Source organism: Aspergillus aculeatinus, assembly GCF_003184765.1.
Source record: "Aspergillus aculeatinus CBS 121060 unplaced genomic scaffold BO66scaffold_35, whole genome shotgun sequence".
Classification (NCBI taxonomy): Eukaryota; Fungi; Ascomycota; class Eurotiomycetes; order Eurotiales; family Aspergillaceae; genus Aspergillus; species Aspergillus aculeatinus.
This window is the reverse complement of record NW_020291504.1, coordinates 36,838-56,217: the sequence shown is the minus strand read 5'-3', so window position 1 is coordinate 56,217 and position 19,380 is coordinate 36,838. Positions and strand designations below refer to the sequence as shown.

Genomic DNA, 19,380 nt, shown 5'->3' with positions numbered 1-19,380 from the left:
GTCAAAAGTCTCTCCCGCCAACACCCGTCATCCAAAACATTCGCCATGACCACAACACAGATTCCAACCCAGTGATCTACGGGAGAGCATCATCCACCCCCATTTCCCCCATTTCCTCCATTGTCCCCATTGTCGTCGCCGTCGTCCCCATTCCCGTCCCCATTTCCAGGACCATGAAGGATATCCGCCGCGATCTTTTCCGCCAGCATATCTACCCACTTATCAGCTTTGATCCACAACAGCCTTACACCTTCGATTCACCCCTTGCACAATCGAAAGGCAACCACTGGGCTAGCGAAAGAGACAAAACTCACAACACGTGGCCTGCGGATGCCCCGGCGGCAAGATAGCGAACGCGCTCGCATCCACGACCCGCAACCCACTCACCCCAAACACGCGGGCTCGATGATCCACCACCGCCATCCTGTCGTTCCGGGTCCCCATCTTGCACGTGCACGCCGCGTGGTAGATGGTCATGACCGTCTGCCGAATGACCGCCAGGATCTCCGCGTCCGTCTGCACCTTCGGCCCCGGGAAGTACTCCTCCCCGATCACGATGGGCGCCATCGCCGCGCTGTGCCACGCCTCCCGCATCCGCCGGTACATCGCCACCACCATCTGCGCGTCCGCCTCCGTCGACAGCCAGTTCGGCTGCACGATCGGTAGGATGTCCGTGTCGTTCGACGCCAGCGTCACCGTCCCGCGCGAGCTGGGCGCCACCAGCGACCCGATCATCGACGCGTACATAAATCCGTCTCTGGGTTGGTCGAACAGCGGGTTCGCCAGGTCGCCGATGAAGATGTGGAAGGAGATGTACTGTCCTCTCAGGCAAGGAGAGGGGAGAGAGAGTCAGTTGGTGATGGAAGGGAGCGGAGGGAAGCCGGGGGGGAGGGCTAGGGGTGTTGATGGGGAGACGCACCTCTGCTTCCGGCCAGCTGGGCGGGAACCATGACAGGTTACGCAATGTATCAGCGGAGAAGCGCTGGCGCAGGGGATCTGGGATCTTCTCCCAGGCCAGGTAATCGGCCGATGGGTTGGTGAAGAGACCCCGCCGCACGGAGAAATACAGGGCGAGTTGCTCGGCCGCAAAGGCGTAGTTGTTGGCGATATTCGTGCCGGTGATGAGTCGGACCCGGTATGACGGACCAAAGAGCAGGTGATCCCACATGTTCTGACCGACTCCGGGGAGATCGACGAGCTGCGGGATGTTGTGTTGACTTAGGGCTTCCGAGGGCCCGATGCCGGAGACCATCAACAACTGCGGGCTCTGGAAGGCCCCCGCCGAGACGATCACCTCCCGATTGGCGTGCAGGGTGTACGTTGATGTCCCGGTGCGGACTTGCACCCCGGTAGCCTTCCTGTCGGAGTCGAACAGGATCCGCTTCCCCATCGTGGTTTTGTAGAGAGTGAGCGTCGCCAGACGGTCGCTGTTCGCTGCGGCGCCCATGAAAGCAGCTTCCGAACTGCTCCGTGTTCGGTCCGATGGGCGGACGGTGAAGGGGCACCATTGCGCACCTAGTAAATGCCCACTGCTGAAGTCTTGTGTCTCGTTGATGCCAATCGCTTGCATTCCGCCGACCATCCAGCTGGAGAATGGGATACTGTCGATCGGGTAGGATACTTGGAGGGGCTCCCCGGCCGGGGAGTATGCGGCCGGGTTGTATTGCACGGAGGCGTTGGGGGGTCGAAGCTCGTTCTGAGGAGGGTAGAAGGTGGCCGTTCGTTGGTAGAAAGGGAGGACCTGATCGAACGTGTAGCTCTGATCCTCGACGAGGTCGGCCCACCGTTGCATGGAGCCGTTATCGGGTCTGCGATCGGTTAGCAATCCATGGCTCAATGGCATGGGCACTCTGTGGCTCGAAACCTCTGGTATACCATCACGTTGCATACTGAGCTAGACGGAGTCAGTGTCGTGGCCACATACTTTTCAAACACACAGTCGGGCGAAGAGTGTCCTCTTACCAACCCCCAAACGTCTTGTGTCGGCCATAATGTACCTGGCGGTAGTTCGCGCCAGGGACGGGGGCCGTGATGAAATTCCAGTCAATTGGAGTGGTTGCAGTCGGACTCGATCCCAGGCCGACAATCACTGCCCCTGGAATCTTCGCCACAGGCCAAACCGCCTCATAGAAGTCGCCGGCTTCGACGAGAGCCACGCTCAGCTTCTGCTCCGCGAGTCGTGCTGCCAGCGTGAAGCCGGACGTCCCGGCGCCAACAACCACATAGTCAAAGCTAGCATCGACCCCAAAGACCCCCTCTGTCAGATTATGTGGTTTGGTTTCCGCTCCGTAATATCCTGCAAGGGCGAGCAGTAGAATGGTTAGGTGGGCTCTGAGCGAAAGCATGACGACGATGCGGGAGGTCAGCTCTATAGGCCACTATAAAGAATCCGCGGGCTTGAGTATTGACTCTCACGCGTAGCACGTTGCGTAGTAGGTTAAAAGGTGATATATGGTACGTCGTGTGCAGACATCCGATATCTGGAGACAGAGCGATCGCCCAATGCTACTGTGCCCGGCTTATTCTTCGATGCCTGAATGGCATATGATACACCCGGGGCTTTCAAGGCTGTGTCACCTCTATCACACTGGTGAGACAACTGCACATGCTTGATCAGTCTGGAGCATCGTAGTTCTAATGGCAAATTGAAGAATCATGCCCTTCCAGGCGACACTCCTGTGATTCAAGAGATGCTTCCTGATGGTCCGAAGCTATTCTCTCATAACGTAACATCCACGTGATGGAGATCCCGTTGCGGAGATGATATAACAGTCCGAACTGCACCTCCTATCCTAGTGCCCATGTCAAGAGCCTAGAAGCACAGGTCAGTATGTGATTTGTTTGTTTTCTGATGTTTTCTGAGTGTACGATTACAACATCTTCAATAGGCTAGTCAAAGCGCACAACCCAATTCTCGCCAGAATATCTCCCATGCTCCACAATTCGCCGTTTGTTCTAGCTGCATTCCTCCAGAAATTCTAATCCACCGCGTGAACAGCCACCTTCAGCAGATTCTCCCGACCAAGGGCGTTCTGAGTAAAGCGAGCATTGAACCTCAAAGTCCGCTTGATCTTGTTGAAGCTCACTACATCCAACGGCAGCGGCTCAGCGCTGATGTACCAGGCCACACCCTCGGTACACGGAGGCGTCGTGAGGGAGCCGATGTATCGGTAGATATCGTGGGTCTCGAGATGCGCGGTCAAGTATTTGAAGTCGAGATATCCGGTCTCCGTGTATGTTCCGGGCCTGTCGACGTCATCGAGATGGTTGAAGATGGAATCGAAGGGGTGAACGGCTTCGCCGGTCGAGGAGAGCTGGAAGAGGAAGGCTACCACTGCTATATTGGTTTCTAGTGATGTGAGGCCTGGCTCGAAGGAACTCGTTTGGGTTGTAGCTTACCATAGTCCTTGAAGATGAAGTGCACCTCCAGCGGAAAGTACTCTTGGTCCACGCGATGCTCGCTCGGTGTGTGGAAGTGAAACTGGGCCAGCTGGTACTGGTAGTCCTCGCTGACACTGAGAGTGCCCTGCGCCAGTGCTACCTCTAGACCTGAGCCCAGGTTCGAAATCTTGGCTTCATCGGCGGCGGGGATATCGAGTACAAGGCTGCTGGATGCGACGTAGTCAACCTCCTCGCTGAGGACGTCGATCGGGGATTGATGCTTCCCTTGCGAGCAGGCAGCGTTGGCCTTGTTTATATGGTGCCACGTGAACGGTCCTCCCAGCTCGGTGTAGTTGAAGAGGTTGATGGCGGCTTGATCACCGGCAGTGCGAGGGAATAGGAAGGTCTCGCTGATGCAGAAAGCGTAGGCTGTGGTCGCCACGAGGAGAAGGGTAAGATGCTTCATGGTGGATGCTTTGTGGACGAACGTGTAGGTGTGGCATGTTCCAGGTTGTGATATCAAAGCTCTTTCGCCTTATGTTCGGAAGATCCTCTGGAAGAACTTTACTTCCGGGTCTCTGTGTGAATGTATATAGCCCTTCATCAAATTTCCGCTATTCTGATTTCTTTCAGTCACTGTAGATGTGTGAATGTAAGTCCCGCGGCGATGTGGAACTGCGGAATGATGACATCCTTCATCAGAGTATTCACACAACGGGAGTGAATATCAAGGATCTCGATTGTCTACAAAGTAGCCCCAGCCAGTTCCAGTTATTCTAGTTGTTCTGACATTTCACTCAAATCAATCTAATCATGAGCTACTCTGCTTGCGTACCGGGACCAGCGTCAATGTCCAGCGAGAAGTCTGCCGAAGAACAGACGGGTCATTGTAGTCACCTTCAGATCAAATCGCTCTCAAGCCTTCACAGATTATGTGTCTCTGTAAATCGAACCAAGTAAATCACTCGGAGGTTCCAGCCAGCAAGACCCTGATCGCGCCACGAATTCCAGCCGCCGAAGAAATTATAAATGCACTCAATTGACGACGTGCTCAATCATCCAACGTCAGATCTACGAAGTCCGCCTCCTCCGCTGTCCTCTTCATCCCAGCTAGCAATGGCACGTTGGGTGCGGGTGGAAAATTGCAAAAGCCCGGCTGATATTGCTGGCTCATCGATGCAGGGGTAGACTCCGATCTCGATGCCACAGGCTGCTCAGACGGGACATCCAGCGCGCGCATGCGCACGATATTCTCGTAGTCATCTGGGAGCAGGATTGCGAGACGCACCTGATCAAAGCTCTGGATCTGCTTACTGGCCTCGAGTTTCCTCTGCTGCCACGCGAGCTGGGAATCCCCCACCTGGGCAAAGTTCTTGGTCACCACCAACTTGGCGTTGGTCCAGCGAGAATGGTCCGTTTCGTGAGTGCAGTCCACGCGCGCCTGGTCGAGCTTCTGATGGATATGCGCGCGACGCTCTTTGTTCATGGGCTGTACCCATACTCGATTGACGGGGTCGCGGAGGAAGCTGTTGATATCGTACCAGTCGCCGCAACAGGATTGTACCGTGGGGCGGACGAGATTGCTGGTGGCCGGCTGGGCTTCAGGCCGAAGTAGTTGCTGGTGTAGGCGTAGAGGATCGCCACAAGCGTCTGGCTGAAGCCTGCGACGGATGGGTGAGCAGGGCTCTGTTGGCAGAATGGCAGGAAGGAAGGCATAAAGGGGAGCCGGAGGTAGTGGAATGTGGATGAGCTTATGCTGGGGGCTCCGGTGACGACCCTTTGCCAGAAGGTCTGGATCAGATCATTGTCGAGACTGTGACGAACCAGTGACTCGACAAATGCCAGTGTCTCTTCTGGTGTGGCCGGGCCAGTCTTTTGGTCGAGTTCCACATCCTTGTTATTTTGCAGATCTCGGAGTCGTTGATAGTACGCTAGCGTATCAGATGGGTCTAGTTTTCATGAACGTTAAAGGTGGAGACGTCCATTCGACTGAGCAGCCCGCAGGCAATCTCTCTGTAAGGTTTGAATCCTTCTTCCTTGGGAAACGTGCCGACTTCCAATTGCTGGTCGAGTTGGGAGAGGAAGCCGAGGGTAAAGAATGGGACCCTATCGGTGTTTTTGACTAAGGGAGTAGGCAATACTTGTGCCAAGTCAGAACCAAGCTAAGGAGCGAGATAATAAGACGTATCACGTTAAAAGGTAGGAAAGGTTGTGATAAATTCTGGCTATACCTACTACAGCATGACCGTCTTGCTGATTCAGCTCCAGCTGCGGCATTATTTCTTAGTATTTGACTATGAACACTGTGCACCCAGTTCCGAAATTTGTCGGAAATGAATTGAGTCCGGAGAACCAAGCGCGCTACTGCTGTATGTCTCGGCTTGAAGTATGGGTAGGCGAGGACCGTAGAATGCAATCCATAGTTGCCAGATGAGACCGACCCGAAGCAGACCGAAGTCATATCCGTCTTGCACTTTAGCGAAGGAACTTCCACCACACGCGAATTGCTTCTGAGCCCAAGCGAAGAAGTCCATTGCCAGCTTGCCCTTGTGACACCGGGCGGCTTCTTCGAAGAACGCTGAATCCTCGGTTCCGAAGGCGGCCTTGAGGATCTTGATCATTGTCTCGTCGGCGAAGATTCGACCGCTGGGGTACGACGGCCTTGGATTCTCTTCGCTCCTTCTCCACAGCCCAAACACGAGCTCCTTGAGCGTCTTGATCCAGAGCGGGTCAGCATCCGGCACTAACACAACTTTAGCATAGTACTTGATAGTTGACTCGATGTTATCCTCATTCTTCATGTACAACATGCCGCGGCCACGCAGATGGCGTAGTAGTAGAACGTCGTCGGCTAGGCTTCGGGTGACAGTAAGAATTGGGACTCCTACTATATCTTAAAGGCTTTAGATTTAAATTATATTACAGCTATATATTCTATTTAAAGATATTTATTTCGATAGACCTAGAATAAATTAAGTCTACTCAAAATTTTATAATATATTCTATATAGTTAAATTAGTCTAATTTAGCTTTGAATATAGATCTATATCTATTACTTCTGTATCGGACTTTTAGATTAAAAATAATTGCTTTATGTATTCTAAACAAACTACGAATCAGATCTATAAAAAAGCCTGGATCAGAAGAAGTACAAAAATAATTTAATTCAGTTTAATTTATGGATTGAAACAAGAAACATGTTAGAATATTAGAGTATGGTTTTACGCCGATAAGACATCTTCATAGCTTACATACTCGAAATGCGGGCTCCTATGCAAAAATAGGCTTAGGCGAATAGAACTATCGTCATCATCCATCACTTCTTCGGCAGACCAGCTGGAAGGAACGACGCGGTCGAACGTCGAGCTACCACTGCCACTGCCTATTGCAAAGATCAGCACAGCACGTCGTGTCTATATGGTGAGAGGAGGTTTTACCGTCACTCGGTACCAATGCGTCACATCCGGCCCCTATTCGAGATACTATCAGCGACGCCAGTGGTGAAGAGATGGGAGGAACCCGGTCGGCGTACCTCGTTTCCGAAATAGCCTTGGTAGGATTCTTCCGGGGAAACATCTTCGAAACAATCTGCCTGGAGAATACTTTTGGCGTCTAGCGTCCTTCCCCGAAGCACCTTTTTCCCATCAAGGTCGACCAGCGATTTGACCTTATACGTGGTGCTCGTAACATCCACCAGGGAATGATTTAAGCCTTCTGAATACATTACCTTGTACGGGTCCCGCCAGAGATCGTCCTCATCATAATCACAGGTCCCGTGCTCTATCTTTTCTAGAACGGCGAGGAAGATATCCACGGGCAGCATGGTGGAGATTTCGTATAGCGCCTGAACGCAGGCCAGGTCTCGCGTCTTCAAGGCCCTGAGGGAAATGCTGGCTTCCGTGTATTCGTGGTCGAGCTGGTACCAGAAGTGGCTTGTAGGGCCGAGGCTTGCATCCTGCTCCACCCAGAGCTTGAGGGTCTTGTAAAGATGCGAGGTGTCTGGTGGTTGGAGACCTCCCGCGGGACGCGGTTGCGAAGCATCCAGGGCAAGATTGTAGGTGAGCACCCACCGATACCCGGAGGTGACCGGAAGCACTTCATGCACGACGTCTGAATACCAGCTTGCATGGGAGCATTGAGTGTTGGACAACTTGAAGGTCTTCTGCTGTCCGCGATGGTTCACGACCACCTCGCCTCCCTCGTGAGCAGAAGGGAGACCAATGACCAGAGTCGCAACCATCCCAGGCGCCTTCTCTGTACTTCACTCCGTAGATTGTTTGTTAGAGACATAGCTGATTGGACATTTGGCCGAGCATGTGACTTACTCGGTGTGCGGCTTGAACATGGCTCCCTCCTCATAGATCAACATCTTATACAACTCGGCATGAACGGTCGAGTCAAGGTCCAGCTCCCGCGCGACACCGGCAACCACTCGCTCGAGGAAGGTGTTCCAGTTCGGTCTTCGCAGTTCGAACTAACCCGAGTTCAATTCCCAGGTGTTGCGCACGGAGGTATCAATGATCGTTTCGCTTCCCTTGCCATAGGGGGCCTGATGCGCCTGCTCGATCATTTGTCGCGCTTGTGATTCATCCAAGGGGAGGTAGATTGGACCCATACCGTGGACAAACACCCCTGGATCGACAAAGCCAATTTCTCCAGAGGATGCAAAAGCCGCGGGCGTTTCAATGGCATCTAAAGCATTCAGTAGACTGGATCGCAGGCCCATCATCTCATCCTCCGTGTCGGAATCACTCCAACATGATGCCATTTCTGCCATAGGGGATCACCTTCTGCCCTGCGCGAGTGCTCAGAGGTCCCAGGGATAGATGTGGACAGGTTCTTGTGGGAGAAGACGAAGGAGCGCGTGGACGATCAGGATCAACCGCACTTTGTACGCGCGATGAAGAGGGACACGAATCACGAGACCGTGTCGAGGATGATCGTTCTCTACCCAAGTGTGGGGGGGAATGAATGAACAAACAGGTGAGATGGAATTATGGTCGGACAGCCGAGAATAGTTGAAGAGGAGCAAAGATGCAGGACGGAGAAGGTAGGGGGCTCTGATGAGGCCTCTGGGAGGTGGAGAAGGCTTGTTGATTCCTCTATTTGAGGCTATCGGAGAACTACTAGGTAGCTAGGCAGCTAGGCAGCCGGGCGGGTGGTGAGCTGGCACCTCAGGCACCAAGGCCCCAGGGCCGCCGTCAGGTTCATTTTACGTCGGTTATCAATCTCTCCCACCATCTTCCTTGACTGGTTGGATGACTGGGTGAATGTGAACAGGCAATTGTGGATAAGGAGTTGATTCACTGCGTTGCTGCAGTATATAGCTTTGCAATAGGTGCAAGCAAGCACATACGACCACAGGGTGTGGAAAACAGGGCTTCCCGTCCGCTCAGCCGTACTTAAGCCACACGCCGGGAGGTTAGTAGTTGGGTGGGTGACCACCAGCGAATCCCTTCTGTTGTATGTCTTTTTGCTATTCTCTATTCTGACATTGTCTTCTTCTTGCCTCTGGCAGAAGGAAGATCGCAGATGTACTTCCCTTTTTTCTCCCCAAAGATTGCCTGCAGTGTGACTGTCTATCGCGTATGGTCTGCCAACCCTTAGCTGTGGAAGAACCCTCCCCAAGGAAAAGCATTCGCCATTGGCAATATACTTCAGGAGAAAAGCAAAACAACCAAACAGAAAATCAAAAATCAGCAGATCGTGCCAAGCATTACAAATTCACCACCGCCAGGGAGGGAGTACCGAGTGCAGCCCAAGTGGGTGCGTGGCCCCCGTCAGACGTATCCCTAAAGCCCCTGCATCGGTGGGGGGCAGCATCACAGGCAAGGCCCATGCAACATGCACAGACAGGTCAATCGATGTATACATAGTAGAAGAATAGGTCGTCACCAATGTGGTAGCACCCCAGTCGAGTCCGGTGAGTTTGACCATGATGTCAGCAAGTCGCTCAGGTCATCGAAATTGCTGACGGGGCGGCGATTTTAAGGACCTCAAAAATTAGCCGCTGTGGTGCTGCTGGGGGCTATTTGCTGTATATATGGATTCAGCTATGGCTATCGAAGACAGCAGGCCGGAGCTTTCCCTGGTGCAGATTCCTGTTACACAGCCCTGGTCTCATTCTGTTGGCATATGACGGTAGAACGGTGATGTTGCCGGGATGTATTTCCGCATCTTCCGTGCGCTAATCAAACATTTGAATCCATATTCCTGCATGGAGATTCTAACACCTACGGAATTCAAGGATATTTGTACAGCACCGACAACTTCGATATGGCGGTAGTCACCAACACCACTTGCCTGCTGTATCCACACCTCACACAACAACCCCTTCATCATCCGATCCCAGACTCGCCAGACGTGCTTTCGCCCTCCGCTCATCCCGCCAAACAAACAGCTGTATTACCACCACACTAATGATGGCCGCTATCACCAACCCAAACGTGGCCGGGAAGCCGTACCCTAGCCAACACAACACCATTAGATCTAGGACAAATCCCGAGATGATCGAGAAACACTCACGAAACGACGGGGCCATGGTCTGCGGAAAGATGACAATCGGCAACCAGGCAGCGACCGCGTACTGGAAGCCATTCATACTGCTGATCACCACCGCGCGCTGCTCGTTGTTGTCCGCGCATACTTCGTTGGCCCATGAGTAGCTGGACCGTCAGTATCCTAGTGGAAGGTGCAACATTGTCGGACAACTTACAACACTGCGGTCATGAGCTGCATCCCGATGGTCAGGAAGGCAAATTCCTTCAGTGCAAGACTGTGGGGCCAGACGGCCAGGATACAGTTGGGGATGAGGCCCCATATCTGTTGTTCATATCCGGCTCTCATCAGCACCGTGCACAGGCTAACTCACCAGATGGACAAGGCAGTCCACTCACCAGCGGGATAAGCACCCAAGCAAACCGGCTTCCGGTATAATCAGACAGAAACCCCCACAGCACCACACACGCGGCGGAGATCAACGAAGTCCCCGTCGGAATGAGGTTGCGATCAGCCACAGAGAAGTTCTCTGACTTGAGCCAGATGGCGAAGTAGCCGTTGCCGCCGCAGGAGGAGCCGTACAGCTGTGACATGTTAGCATAAATTCACCATCTCATTTGCTAACGAGAACAAGAGCCGAGTACACACCACATAACCAATGACAAAAGCATACCACTTCCACGAGTTCAACACGCCTGTGAACGTCTTCCAGGTAATCTTCACCGGCGGCGCGACGCCCGCCCTGCTGACGCGCGCTTTGGCTAGCTCGCGCTCCTCCTCCGATAGAAACCACACCCGCGTGGTATACGGTGTGTCAGGAAGGAACAGAAACGTCGCCAGACCCACAGGAACGGTCATGCACCCACAGACAAGGTACAACCAGCGCCAGCCGTCGATCCCCCTCGCCCCATTGAGGTTCTCATACACGGCCGCCTGAAGGTACCCCCCGAACGCGGTGCCCAGGGGCGCGGTCATGTGGAAAAGTGCCACGCGTTTCGCGAGCTCGGTCTTGGTATACCAGCTGCCTAGCAGGTACAACAGGGACGGGAAGAAGGAACTCTCGAAGAGGCCGATCAGGAACCGGAACACATATAACTGAGGGACGGTCCGGACCCCTGCCTGAGCGAAGGTGAACGCGCCCCAAGCGACTTCCATCCCAGCGAGCCAGATACTCGGGCGCACGCGTTGGATGATGAGTGTACTGGGGATCTGCATCACGGCATACGCGATCGTGTACAGGGTCCCGGCGTAGGTGTACTGGTTGCCATACATGCCGAGTTCTTCCTGCATCCCCGAGACGTAGGCGTTGGCTAGGTTCCCCTGGTCAAGGTATTTCATGAAGAAACCCAGGCATCCGATGCTGAGGATGGCTGCGTCGAGTTTGAGGAGCAAGCGTCGTTCCTCGGGGGTTTTCAGGTGCGTGTCCGTGTCCCAGATGAAGGAGCGGAACGTGCGGCGCGGTGGCGAGCTGGAGTCCACAACCTGACTTATCTTGGGGTCAGGCTGCTTTGTAGCACTCAAGGTTGAACCGTGGTCCGCCATGCTTCTGTCTGGGTATTTTGACCGTGCTCCAGGTGCTTTTGGGAGATGACGATGTTGCGGAGTTATAGATTTATCAGTGGCAGCTCAGGCCAAGCCTTGGTGCATCACGACATGTTGGCGTGATCTTTGCGCGATAAGGCTCATTGATTAACACCAGCACCACCCAATCACCCAGCTTCGACATGCATTAGGAGTATTGATCTAGTGGAGATACGGGATGAAACCGCGGGGAGCTCACTTGTTGATTCAATTGCAGGCCAGGGTTAATGTGAAGACCCCGAAACTAGGGCTGGTTCGGGAAACACCCCCGATCACAGCCCTATAAACCTGGTATTATACCCCTTGCTTTCTACTTCCCCTCTTCATGCTCCTCACTTCTGCTGTCTCATGGCCACGTTCTAGGTAATCTTCCACTCGAAAATTGCAGGAAAGACGGGTAAGCGACTGGGTCAAAGCGTCTGTCCTAACGGGCCACCAACAGGGGCTGCGCATGATACCCCGTACTCATATAATCTTATTCCAATTTGTTGTACCCGAGGAGGAGGCCTTTAGTCATACTTTGAACATGAGCTCAACGAAGATACGAGAAGATCGCTCGGTACATGATTATGTGAGTATATATTCACTTTACTGTTCATCAACTCGAGCGGTCAATTCTCCGCATCGCTCGACCTCGCAATCAAGCCAACCATGTCCATTCCCACCGCGTGTGCGCTGCCCTGAAACTGGAGCTTCAGCCGCGCAGTCAGGATGTGCTTGACGACCTCATAGTTCGGATGCTGTCGATGTGTGATCGCGGCCGAAACATTCCGCAGCCACCGAGCATCAGGTTGGCAAGTCCTCTTCGGGGAATGCATAATGTGCACGAACACGCTTTAGAGAGATGTGCCCGAACCCCTGTGTTGTCAACAGCTGCGCCGCTTTCTGCAGAATCTGGCCTTGGTGGCGGATTCGAGGTGAGCGCGCGGCCGCGTTCAGGTGCATCACCGCCTCATTTCCAGGAGCTCCCTGGAGGATGACAAGTTGTGAGTTTTTCTGACGTGCCACATGGGTCGTCTTCTCGATGGCCTGTCTGAGGCTCGGAAGCTTATCGAGTGTCCAGGGCGCAACGATGACATCAAACGAGTCAGGTGCATGCATATGGGAGGTTATCGGTGATGTCTGGCAGGGACTGTAATTCCGCACAGCCTGCATACTGACTCCAACTGTCTTGCCCGAGGATAAGCACCTTCTTTCCATTCACTGCGACTTCCTTGGAGAGGCTTTTGAAGTCTTCGCTCACTGATCGGTGAAAATATCAAGATGGTCGACACAGTCTGAAGGCATTTCAGCAATTGGAACTGGATACGGGCCCAGCAAAGGCTGCGGCTCAACCTTCCTTGCGAGGAGGAAGTGCTGAGCCTCAGGGTGCGTGTATTCCCGGTTGCCAGTCGGGCAAAAGATGTGGTCAACGGGCTCCATTTCGAGTACCAAACCGGCCGCTTGCAGCAGGCGAGCCCATCCATCCTCCGAATGGAAGACCTTGTTGGTGTAGTTTCTCATCCAGTACTTTCCGAGCATCCTCACACAATCCCAGATGGGATCGTAGGTGCATTTGTCCGGCAACAGTCCGGTGCTGGGCGTCACCGCGAGGGCTAAGCGGCCACCCAAGCTGAGCCACTCGGCAAATTTGAAGATCATCGAGTACAGCTCTCCTGGAGTGAGCTGGAACAGCGATAGAATCGCAAAGATACCATCATAGGACGGGCAAGGGTGAAAGGTGTTCATGTTGGCCACTTCAAACTGACCCCGGACTTGCGACGTGGCAATCTTGACCATACCTGGGGAGATGTCGATTCCATGCACTCGATGGCTTGCGGTTGCCAGGATCTCCGCGACGGGCTTGCCGGTGCCGCATCCAACATCCAGCACCCGACTGTTGGGGGCTAACTTCTTGCTGGCCTGATCGATGAAGGCACAAAGCGGCGCATTGTCTGCAAAGGCAGCTTCATAGCTCGCTCCTACCTCATCGAAAAGTGAGTCCGCCGTGATTGTCATGCTGGGAGAATACAAGCAATAGCGAGGCTAGGTTTGCGGTTCATGACAAGAGGAGGTAGAAAGGGGAATCTTGGAGATCTCCTTTCTAAGTATCTCGAGTCCAAATTTAAGGTTCCTGACGTGTCTTTGGTGTTCCTTGTTTGTTGTCCCATGCAGGGTGCGACGCCCTCACCGCATTTTGTGCAGCCTTTGGTGCCTATGAGCATATCTTGGAACGGAGGAATGATTGTCAAGCCTGATCACCATGCGCCTCCTACAAACTCGCCAAGCTCGCAACTTATTGTACGAGAGATCAATAGCTGACGGGAAAAGGTTACTTGTACCAGCAGAGATCAATGCAGAAGGCCGTACATCTTTGTTGGATTGATTATCACTCCGGCTAGGCCTATGATTCTCCGAACAATAACGGCTCAGAATAACGTGGAGAATATTTGAGCATCATGCCGATCCGACCGCCGGTTATTTGCATCCTGGAACTGGCAACTGAGCGAGTCGAGACGCTTGCATTCACCACATACTGGGAGGAATGGACGATAGTGAGATTACTTGAATAAAACCACCTGCACTGGTGATTCCGTATCTTATTTAACATAACTTGACGTGTATAGAAAGCCTACGCATTCCGAAAGACCCGTCCATAGTCAGGGATTCCCCAAGCCAGCAACTCCTGATGGCTTGGAGCGCCGCGCATTACCTCATTTTTGAGCCAGTGCTGCAGGATTGGGCTATCCTCCTCGACATGATAGCTCCGGGTCTGGCCCGAGAGCGTTTCCCCGGGCATACACATCGCCCCCTGACACGGGGCAGGGATGAACCGCACCTCCGTGTAGAGGACGACGACGGACCCAATCTGGATGAAGCCATGGAAGGGCTCCGCCGTGGGACGCTGGGCCCGCAACAGGGCGAATTGTCCGCACAGCGTGCTGACCAACCCCCCGACTTCCTCCCGAGTGGGATCGCGGAGCGCCCACTGCCATCTCACCCGCACGATCAGGCTGCGTGGTCCGATCTGGAGGACTTGGGCGGCTGCGGGAATGGCAATATACGGCGACTCGGCTTCGAGGAGGGCCCGCGTGGTGTCACGGATCCCTCGTACGCGATCCCACTCGATGGCGCCTCCCTCGGACATGACGGCCGTCGAGTCAGAGTCTGCAATGCTGGCCATGATTGCTGGTACGGTGGAATCTATGGTGGAAAAGCACTTGGGGTCCTCTTCGGTGTCAGGGTTGAGGGACCAATATGGCTCTCAACGAGCAGACTTGGATGGATGCGCAGGTTATGGTCTATTTAAAGATCCCATGTTGGATGCCATAGAGGCATGTTCTAGAGATGAAGTAACCGAAGATGTTCATCAAGTTGTAGCTTTTACGTGGACCGACATGTGAGACCTTGTAACTTGCCGAGATGTTTCATCACCTTGCTTAGGAATGTCTTTGTTCTTCTACTATGAGATGGTACTGAAAGAATTGTGCCCTAACTTCCATGACCACAAAACAAAGCGAACATACAGTCATGGCACCGTCTGAGCAGCACGATCGGCAGTCTCAATTTGAGTGAGCCTGCCTCAGTTCTGTCTTTGTTGAAGTACCTATCTATACCACCTATACCCCTGATGTGATGATCAACTAGGTGGCTTTTGGGCGATGTCTGCGACGACCAGTGTTACAGAATTCAACACCTGAAACCGCGTCGGAACAAGGTGATGGACCCGGCCGATTAGCCTCACAGCCATCCGCCTCTCCCGTACGTCTCACCCAAGGTTTCCATCATCACGCGGGTAAATTTGCCTGCTGCAAGGTGGGAGGCGTTCGCCAAGGAGTTGTCTTGGTTGTGGCGGCGGGCAGTGGATTGGAGCCCCGGGTTGTTAATTTATTTAGATTAATATGACAGTTTGACATCGTGGGTGGATTCTGTGGGAGTGAGAAGAGCATGCGACATGGTATTTGGGATGCGATGAACGCAGGTTTAGCGACCATCAATTGTATCCCAAGTCATGCTGTAAGTTACCTAGTTATGTGATTTTGGGTTGTAGGGAAATCAGGGACTGGACTAGGTCTCGTCTCGGGGTATTTCCCCACTTATGCTGCGTAAGCTGCATCCATGATAGCATAACTAACTACTCCGTACATCCGTGGACATCCGTGGATATTTCCTCCTCGGGCGGCCAACTGCTGGTTCCCTGGTTCAATGCCCGGGCATGATGCAACTTCGACTCGGTCGCATTTCGAGGGTGAAAACCGTGTCAATGCCCGGGATCGAAGTTCGAATCCCCTGGCTCTTGGCATGTTTGTCGTGCTGAGATGGTATTCGAGTGTAGCAATATATAGCAATTCGCACGTTCTGGAGGACTTGACATTCCCACCCCCGATGTCGTATGCTTCATAGTGATCCTCAATTGTAGACTACATCTTATGGCTCAGGACAGCTGTGTCATTTCTTGGATCGCATTCTGCGTATTGTTTTTAATGGTAAATAGTGTCAGATTCTCAAATTCTGTGCACTCGCATCCGGTGGTTAGGGCAAGGCCTCATAGAAATATATATCTGCCACCCGAACATTCCGAATGGCTCACCAAGATATATTTTAAGCACAGAATACACTGTCTTCTACTTTTATCCAAGGAGATCAATGACGCTGAGATATTATGTCCAATTCTGCAATAATTTGAACTGGAAGCAACTACATCGATCATTTGAGACTTTGTGAGGGCGTCCGATATGCAGCAGCAGCTAGCAGCTGGCTGCGACCGTGGATGAAGCCGGATATTCGTCCGGTCGACCGGGCAATTGCCTACCCTCCCCAAACGCCCCTATCCGACTCAGAATCAGTCCAGCTCATAGTATTAGTCGGAGAATTTACCAAGGAGAACCATCATTGTCCAAGCAAGTTACATAGTCTACTGCTAGTGAGTCAGTCTTGGCTAGCGTTCAACTCCCACGTGGGCAGCCAGATCTCGGCAGATCATCCGAATATGACGAGATAGACGATCAGCAGCAGATCCTACCACTCAATCCTTCAGATACCATCCAGATAGCACATCTATAGCACATTCAATTAGGTAAAATCAGTCGTCGACTAGTCAGGAATCCCAACGGATTGCCCGGTGTCTGCCTCGTTTCGACCATTTCGTGCTCCAAGAGAGGATCCTCTCGCGAAGAGACTCCGAACCCAGCAGTCAGAATGCAGCAAAACAGCCACCACCACGAGGTGATATCGTAGAGGCGTACATCCTGCCTGGTTTTCCGAGGGGGGACTGACTCGAAAAATCGATAGTCGAAAGCCAAGCTCATTGCACCACGTGTGGTGCCATGTGGAAAAACCCACCCGAGGGGGAGTCATTGGTCTTGTCTTAGCGCAGGTGAAGGAACAGACGGTGTAACCATGGTCTGGGTCGTACTTTAGCGTTCATCGAGAAGAAGTGTAAACGAGACTAAGTTCTTTCACCAGCTAATTTGGTAGCCTCGGGCTGGCTCGGCAGTCGATCCGGTGTGCCGTCTGGCGAGCTGGCGAGCTGGCGAGCAAGCATTCTCCCCCTGGCCCCCAAACTCCTTAAATACTCCTCCCACGGGCCCGGTCTTGAGCACTTTTTCCTCCTGACCAAGCACAGTTTAGATTCTTTGCAGATCAATTGACTGATCTTTGCCATCGTCATCATGGGTCTTCTGCAAAAGAGTGCCAATTTGGCCTTGAGTCTGAGTGCGACCGCCTTGGCTCTGGGTTGTGCTGCCGAGGCCTCTCCCAGCGTCACCACCGAGCAGGGTGTGGTCTATGGTTTCTCCCAGAACGACACCAATGTCTATCTGGGCATTCCCTTCGCCCAGACCACCGCGGGTGAGAACCGGTGGAAGGCGCCCCTGGCTGCCACCGCCTATGAGGGGGGTAGCTTCGATGCCTCGGCCTTTGGTCCCTCGTGCGCCCAGGCCATGTCCGGCACGACGATCGTTGCCCAGAGTGAGGATTGCCTCAACCTGAACATCTGGACCCCCCCCAGTGGCACTGGCCTGCCCGTCTTTGTCTACATCTACGGTGGTGCTATGGTCACGGGTGGTAGCAGCAACCAGCAATGGCAGGGATGGAACTTTGCCCGCAAGGATGTCATCTACGTCAACTTCAACTACCGTGAGAGCATGTATGCCTCTCCCTATGCTCCCGAGCTTGAAGGCGAGTCGCAGAACTTTAGCATCCTGGATGTGGAGCTCGCCCTGCAGTGGATTTATGACAACATCGAAGGTCCGTACTTTGACTTTTTTTCCTAATGCTTAACATCCCTCAGTTCCCCCTCTCTGCCACGTGGTAACCGTCCCCACTGACTTTGCGTTGAACAGCCTTCGGTGGTGACAAGTCGCGCATTGTGTTGGGAGGTCACTCCTCCGGTGGTGTCCACGTCGATGACTACCTTTGGAACCACCCCGACACCTTCCTGGCGGGTGCCATTGAGATGTCGGCCAACGCTCAGTCTGGCCCGGCCAATGCGCCCGTGGGTGTCGCCCTCAAGCAGGTCGTCCAGGACATGATCGATGCGGGTGTCTCCCTGGACTGCACTGCCGACGACTACACTCTGGACTGCCTGCGCAAGGTGGATACCTATGCCTTCCAGACCAGCTACTTCAACTCGACCTCCAACACGTGGTTTGGCCCCGTCGTGGATAACCTCACCCGCTTTTCCAACTACTCGGACCGTTTCGCCAACGGCCACTACCCCAAGTCGTTGCCGCTGATCGTCGGTAACTCGGACAAGGAGGGCAAGCTTTTCGGCATTGTCTATGGGTCGGAGGACACGAACTTCTCCTCGTGGATCCGCACCTACGATGCCGACTTGGCGTTTGTGCCCGCCGATGAGCTGCTGGAGGCCTACAACCCCGATGACTATTCCTCCATCTCCCGGATGAGCGGTGCCTCGTATGGCGATGCCCGCTTCCACTGCGCGACCGATTACTTCCTGGACATGCGCTCGGAGGAGCAGAACACCTGGATCTACCGCTGGTTCGGCAACTACTCCAACGTCCTGGGTATCCCCGACATCGGCCCCTCCCACGGCAGCGAGGTCCCCTTCTTCCACGGTGGCAACGAGTGCTTCGCCAAGCTGACCGGAGTCACGGCTGCTGAGCAGGACCTGGCCGACTACATGAACGACTGGTTTGTTGCCTGGATCAAGGACCCCAGCGCTGGCCCCGGTTGGGATCAAGCCACGCCGGTGAACGGACCTCTGGCCCTTTTGGGTGTGCCGGGTAACGAGGAGGCCATCGAGACCGGAGAGACTGGCACCTACAACCAGCGCTGCCAAAAGGTCTACAAGCCAAACTACCCCAACTACCCGGTTGTCCAGAATCCCGTGGAGTTGGCTGCGGCCAGCTCTTAAGTGGGGAGGCGCGCAGGAGAGGAGAGGAATCGAAAATAGGGGGGGGGGGGAAGTCTGTTCAGCGCAGCATAGCGAACCTCCACATTCCATTCGGCTTCAGATTTTATTAATTAATTTCTTTTTCTTGTTATTAGACTTTCGCTTCCTATTGTGGGATTTGTCAGCGGGCTCATTGCATGATTAAGCCTGTGTAGCAATTTTTAATTTACGTGAATCATCGTCACTCCATAATCCGAATGCGTCCAAATCGCCGATAGAGTTTGATCCGTACAAAGCTTACCCTTCCATCCCGACCTGTGATCTTTCCAACGCACAGCTGGCTGCATCCGGTTGATCCCAGTGTAACGGTGTGAACTGGTTAGTGGATTCTAGAAATCAATAGTTCGCACATGGCGTACCATGTCGTGCAGCGTGCAGAAAGGTGTTTTGTAGGGGAGACGGACGATGTCCGAAGAATGTTTCACTTGGGTGGATCCGCAACCCTAACTGTGGGCCGCCGAAGTTTTGCCTGGAGCAATCACGGCCATTTCCACCAACATTCGGAGAGACTATCGATTTCCTTC

General features: G+C 53.5%; 8 protein-coding genes across 8 annotated transcripts; 1 reads left to right on the top strand and 7 right to left on the bottom strand.

Annotated features, from left to right (window-relative positions):
• Positions 1-89: 89 nt before the first annotated feature.
• BO66DRAFT_455321 (GMC family oxidoreductase) lies at positions 90-2,607 on the bottom strand (the record flags this gene model as incomplete). The annotated part of the gene is made up of 5 exons (XM_025652080.1): positions 90-211; positions 315-816; positions 920-1,832; positions 1,963-2,257; positions 2,589-2,607. 5 exons carry the CDS (start codon positions 2,605-2,607, stop codon positions 90-92), a joined length of 1,851 nt encoding a protein of 616 aa, XP_025502105.1.
• A 371-nt stretch (positions 2,608-2,978) lies between these two features.
• Positions 2,979-3,847, bottom strand: BO66DRAFT_327108 (carbonic anhydrase family protein; the record flags this gene model as incomplete). The annotated part of the gene is made up of 2 exons (XM_025643930.1): positions 2,979-3,349; positions 3,400-3,847. The coding sequence occupies 2 exons, from the start codon at positions 3,845-3,847 to the stop codon at positions 2,979-2,981; spliced, it is 819 nt and encodes a 272-aa protein (XP_025502104.1).
• A 585-nt stretch (positions 3,848-4,432) lies between these two features.
• On the bottom strand, positions 4,433-6,191 carry BO66DRAFT_440210 (uncharacterized protein; the record flags this gene model as incomplete). The annotated part of the gene is made up of 3 exons (XM_025651232.1): positions 4,433-4,857; positions 4,923-5,312; positions 5,693-6,191. 3 exons carry the CDS (start codon positions 6,189-6,191, stop codon positions 4,433-4,435), a joined length of 1,314 nt encoding a protein of 437 aa, XP_025502103.1.
• A 603-nt stretch (positions 6,192-6,794) lies between these two features.
• On the bottom strand, positions 6,795-8,107 carry BO66DRAFT_412861 (2OG-Fe(II) oxygenase; the record flags this gene model as incomplete). The annotated part of the gene is made up of 4 exons (XM_025649381.1): positions 6,795-6,851; positions 6,914-7,640; positions 7,707-7,855; positions 7,889-8,107. 4 exons carry the CDS (start codon positions 8,105-8,107, stop codon positions 6,795-6,797), a joined length of 1,152 nt encoding a protein of 383 aa, XP_025502102.1.
• A 1,593-nt stretch (positions 8,108-9,700) lies between these two features.
• On the bottom strand, positions 9,701-11,421 carry BO66DRAFT_440208 (pantothenate transporter liz1; the record flags this gene model as incomplete). The annotated part of the gene is made up of 5 exons (XM_025651231.1): positions 9,701-9,846; positions 9,907-10,046; positions 10,097-10,203; positions 10,278-10,463; positions 10,528-11,421. 5 exons carry the CDS (start codon positions 11,419-11,421, stop codon positions 9,701-9,703), a joined length of 1,473 nt encoding a protein of 490 aa, XP_025502101.1.
• An 825-nt stretch (positions 11,422-12,246) lies between these two features.
• Positions 12,247-13,458, bottom strand: BO66DRAFT_412859 (uncharacterized protein; the record flags this gene model as incomplete). Its single annotated transcript, XM_025649380.1, has 2 exons — positions 12,247-12,592; positions 12,704-13,458. The coding sequence occupies 2 exons, from the start codon at positions 13,456-13,458 to the stop codon at positions 12,247-12,249; spliced, it is 1,101 nt and encodes a 366-aa protein (XP_025502100.1).
• A 613-nt stretch (positions 13,459-14,071) lies between these two features.
• On the bottom strand, positions 14,072-14,623 carry BO66DRAFT_403021 (uncharacterized protein; the record flags this gene model as incomplete). Its single annotated transcript, XM_025648840.1, has 1 exon — positions 14,072-14,623. One exon carries the CDS (start codon positions 14,621-14,623, stop codon positions 14,072-14,074), a length of 552 nt encoding a protein of 183 aa, XP_025502099.1.
• Positions 14,624-17,111: 2,488 nt separating this feature from the next.
• Positions 17,112-18,817, top strand: BO66DRAFT_377583 (alpha/beta-hydrolase; the record flags this gene model as incomplete). Its single annotated transcript, XM_025645760.1, has 2 exons — positions 17,112-17,688; positions 17,784-18,817. The coding sequence occupies 2 exons, from the start codon at positions 17,112-17,114 to the stop codon at positions 18,815-18,817; spliced, it is 1,611 nt and encodes a 536-aa protein (XP_025502098.1).
• Between the last annotated feature and the right edge of the window lie 563 nt (positions 18,818-19,380).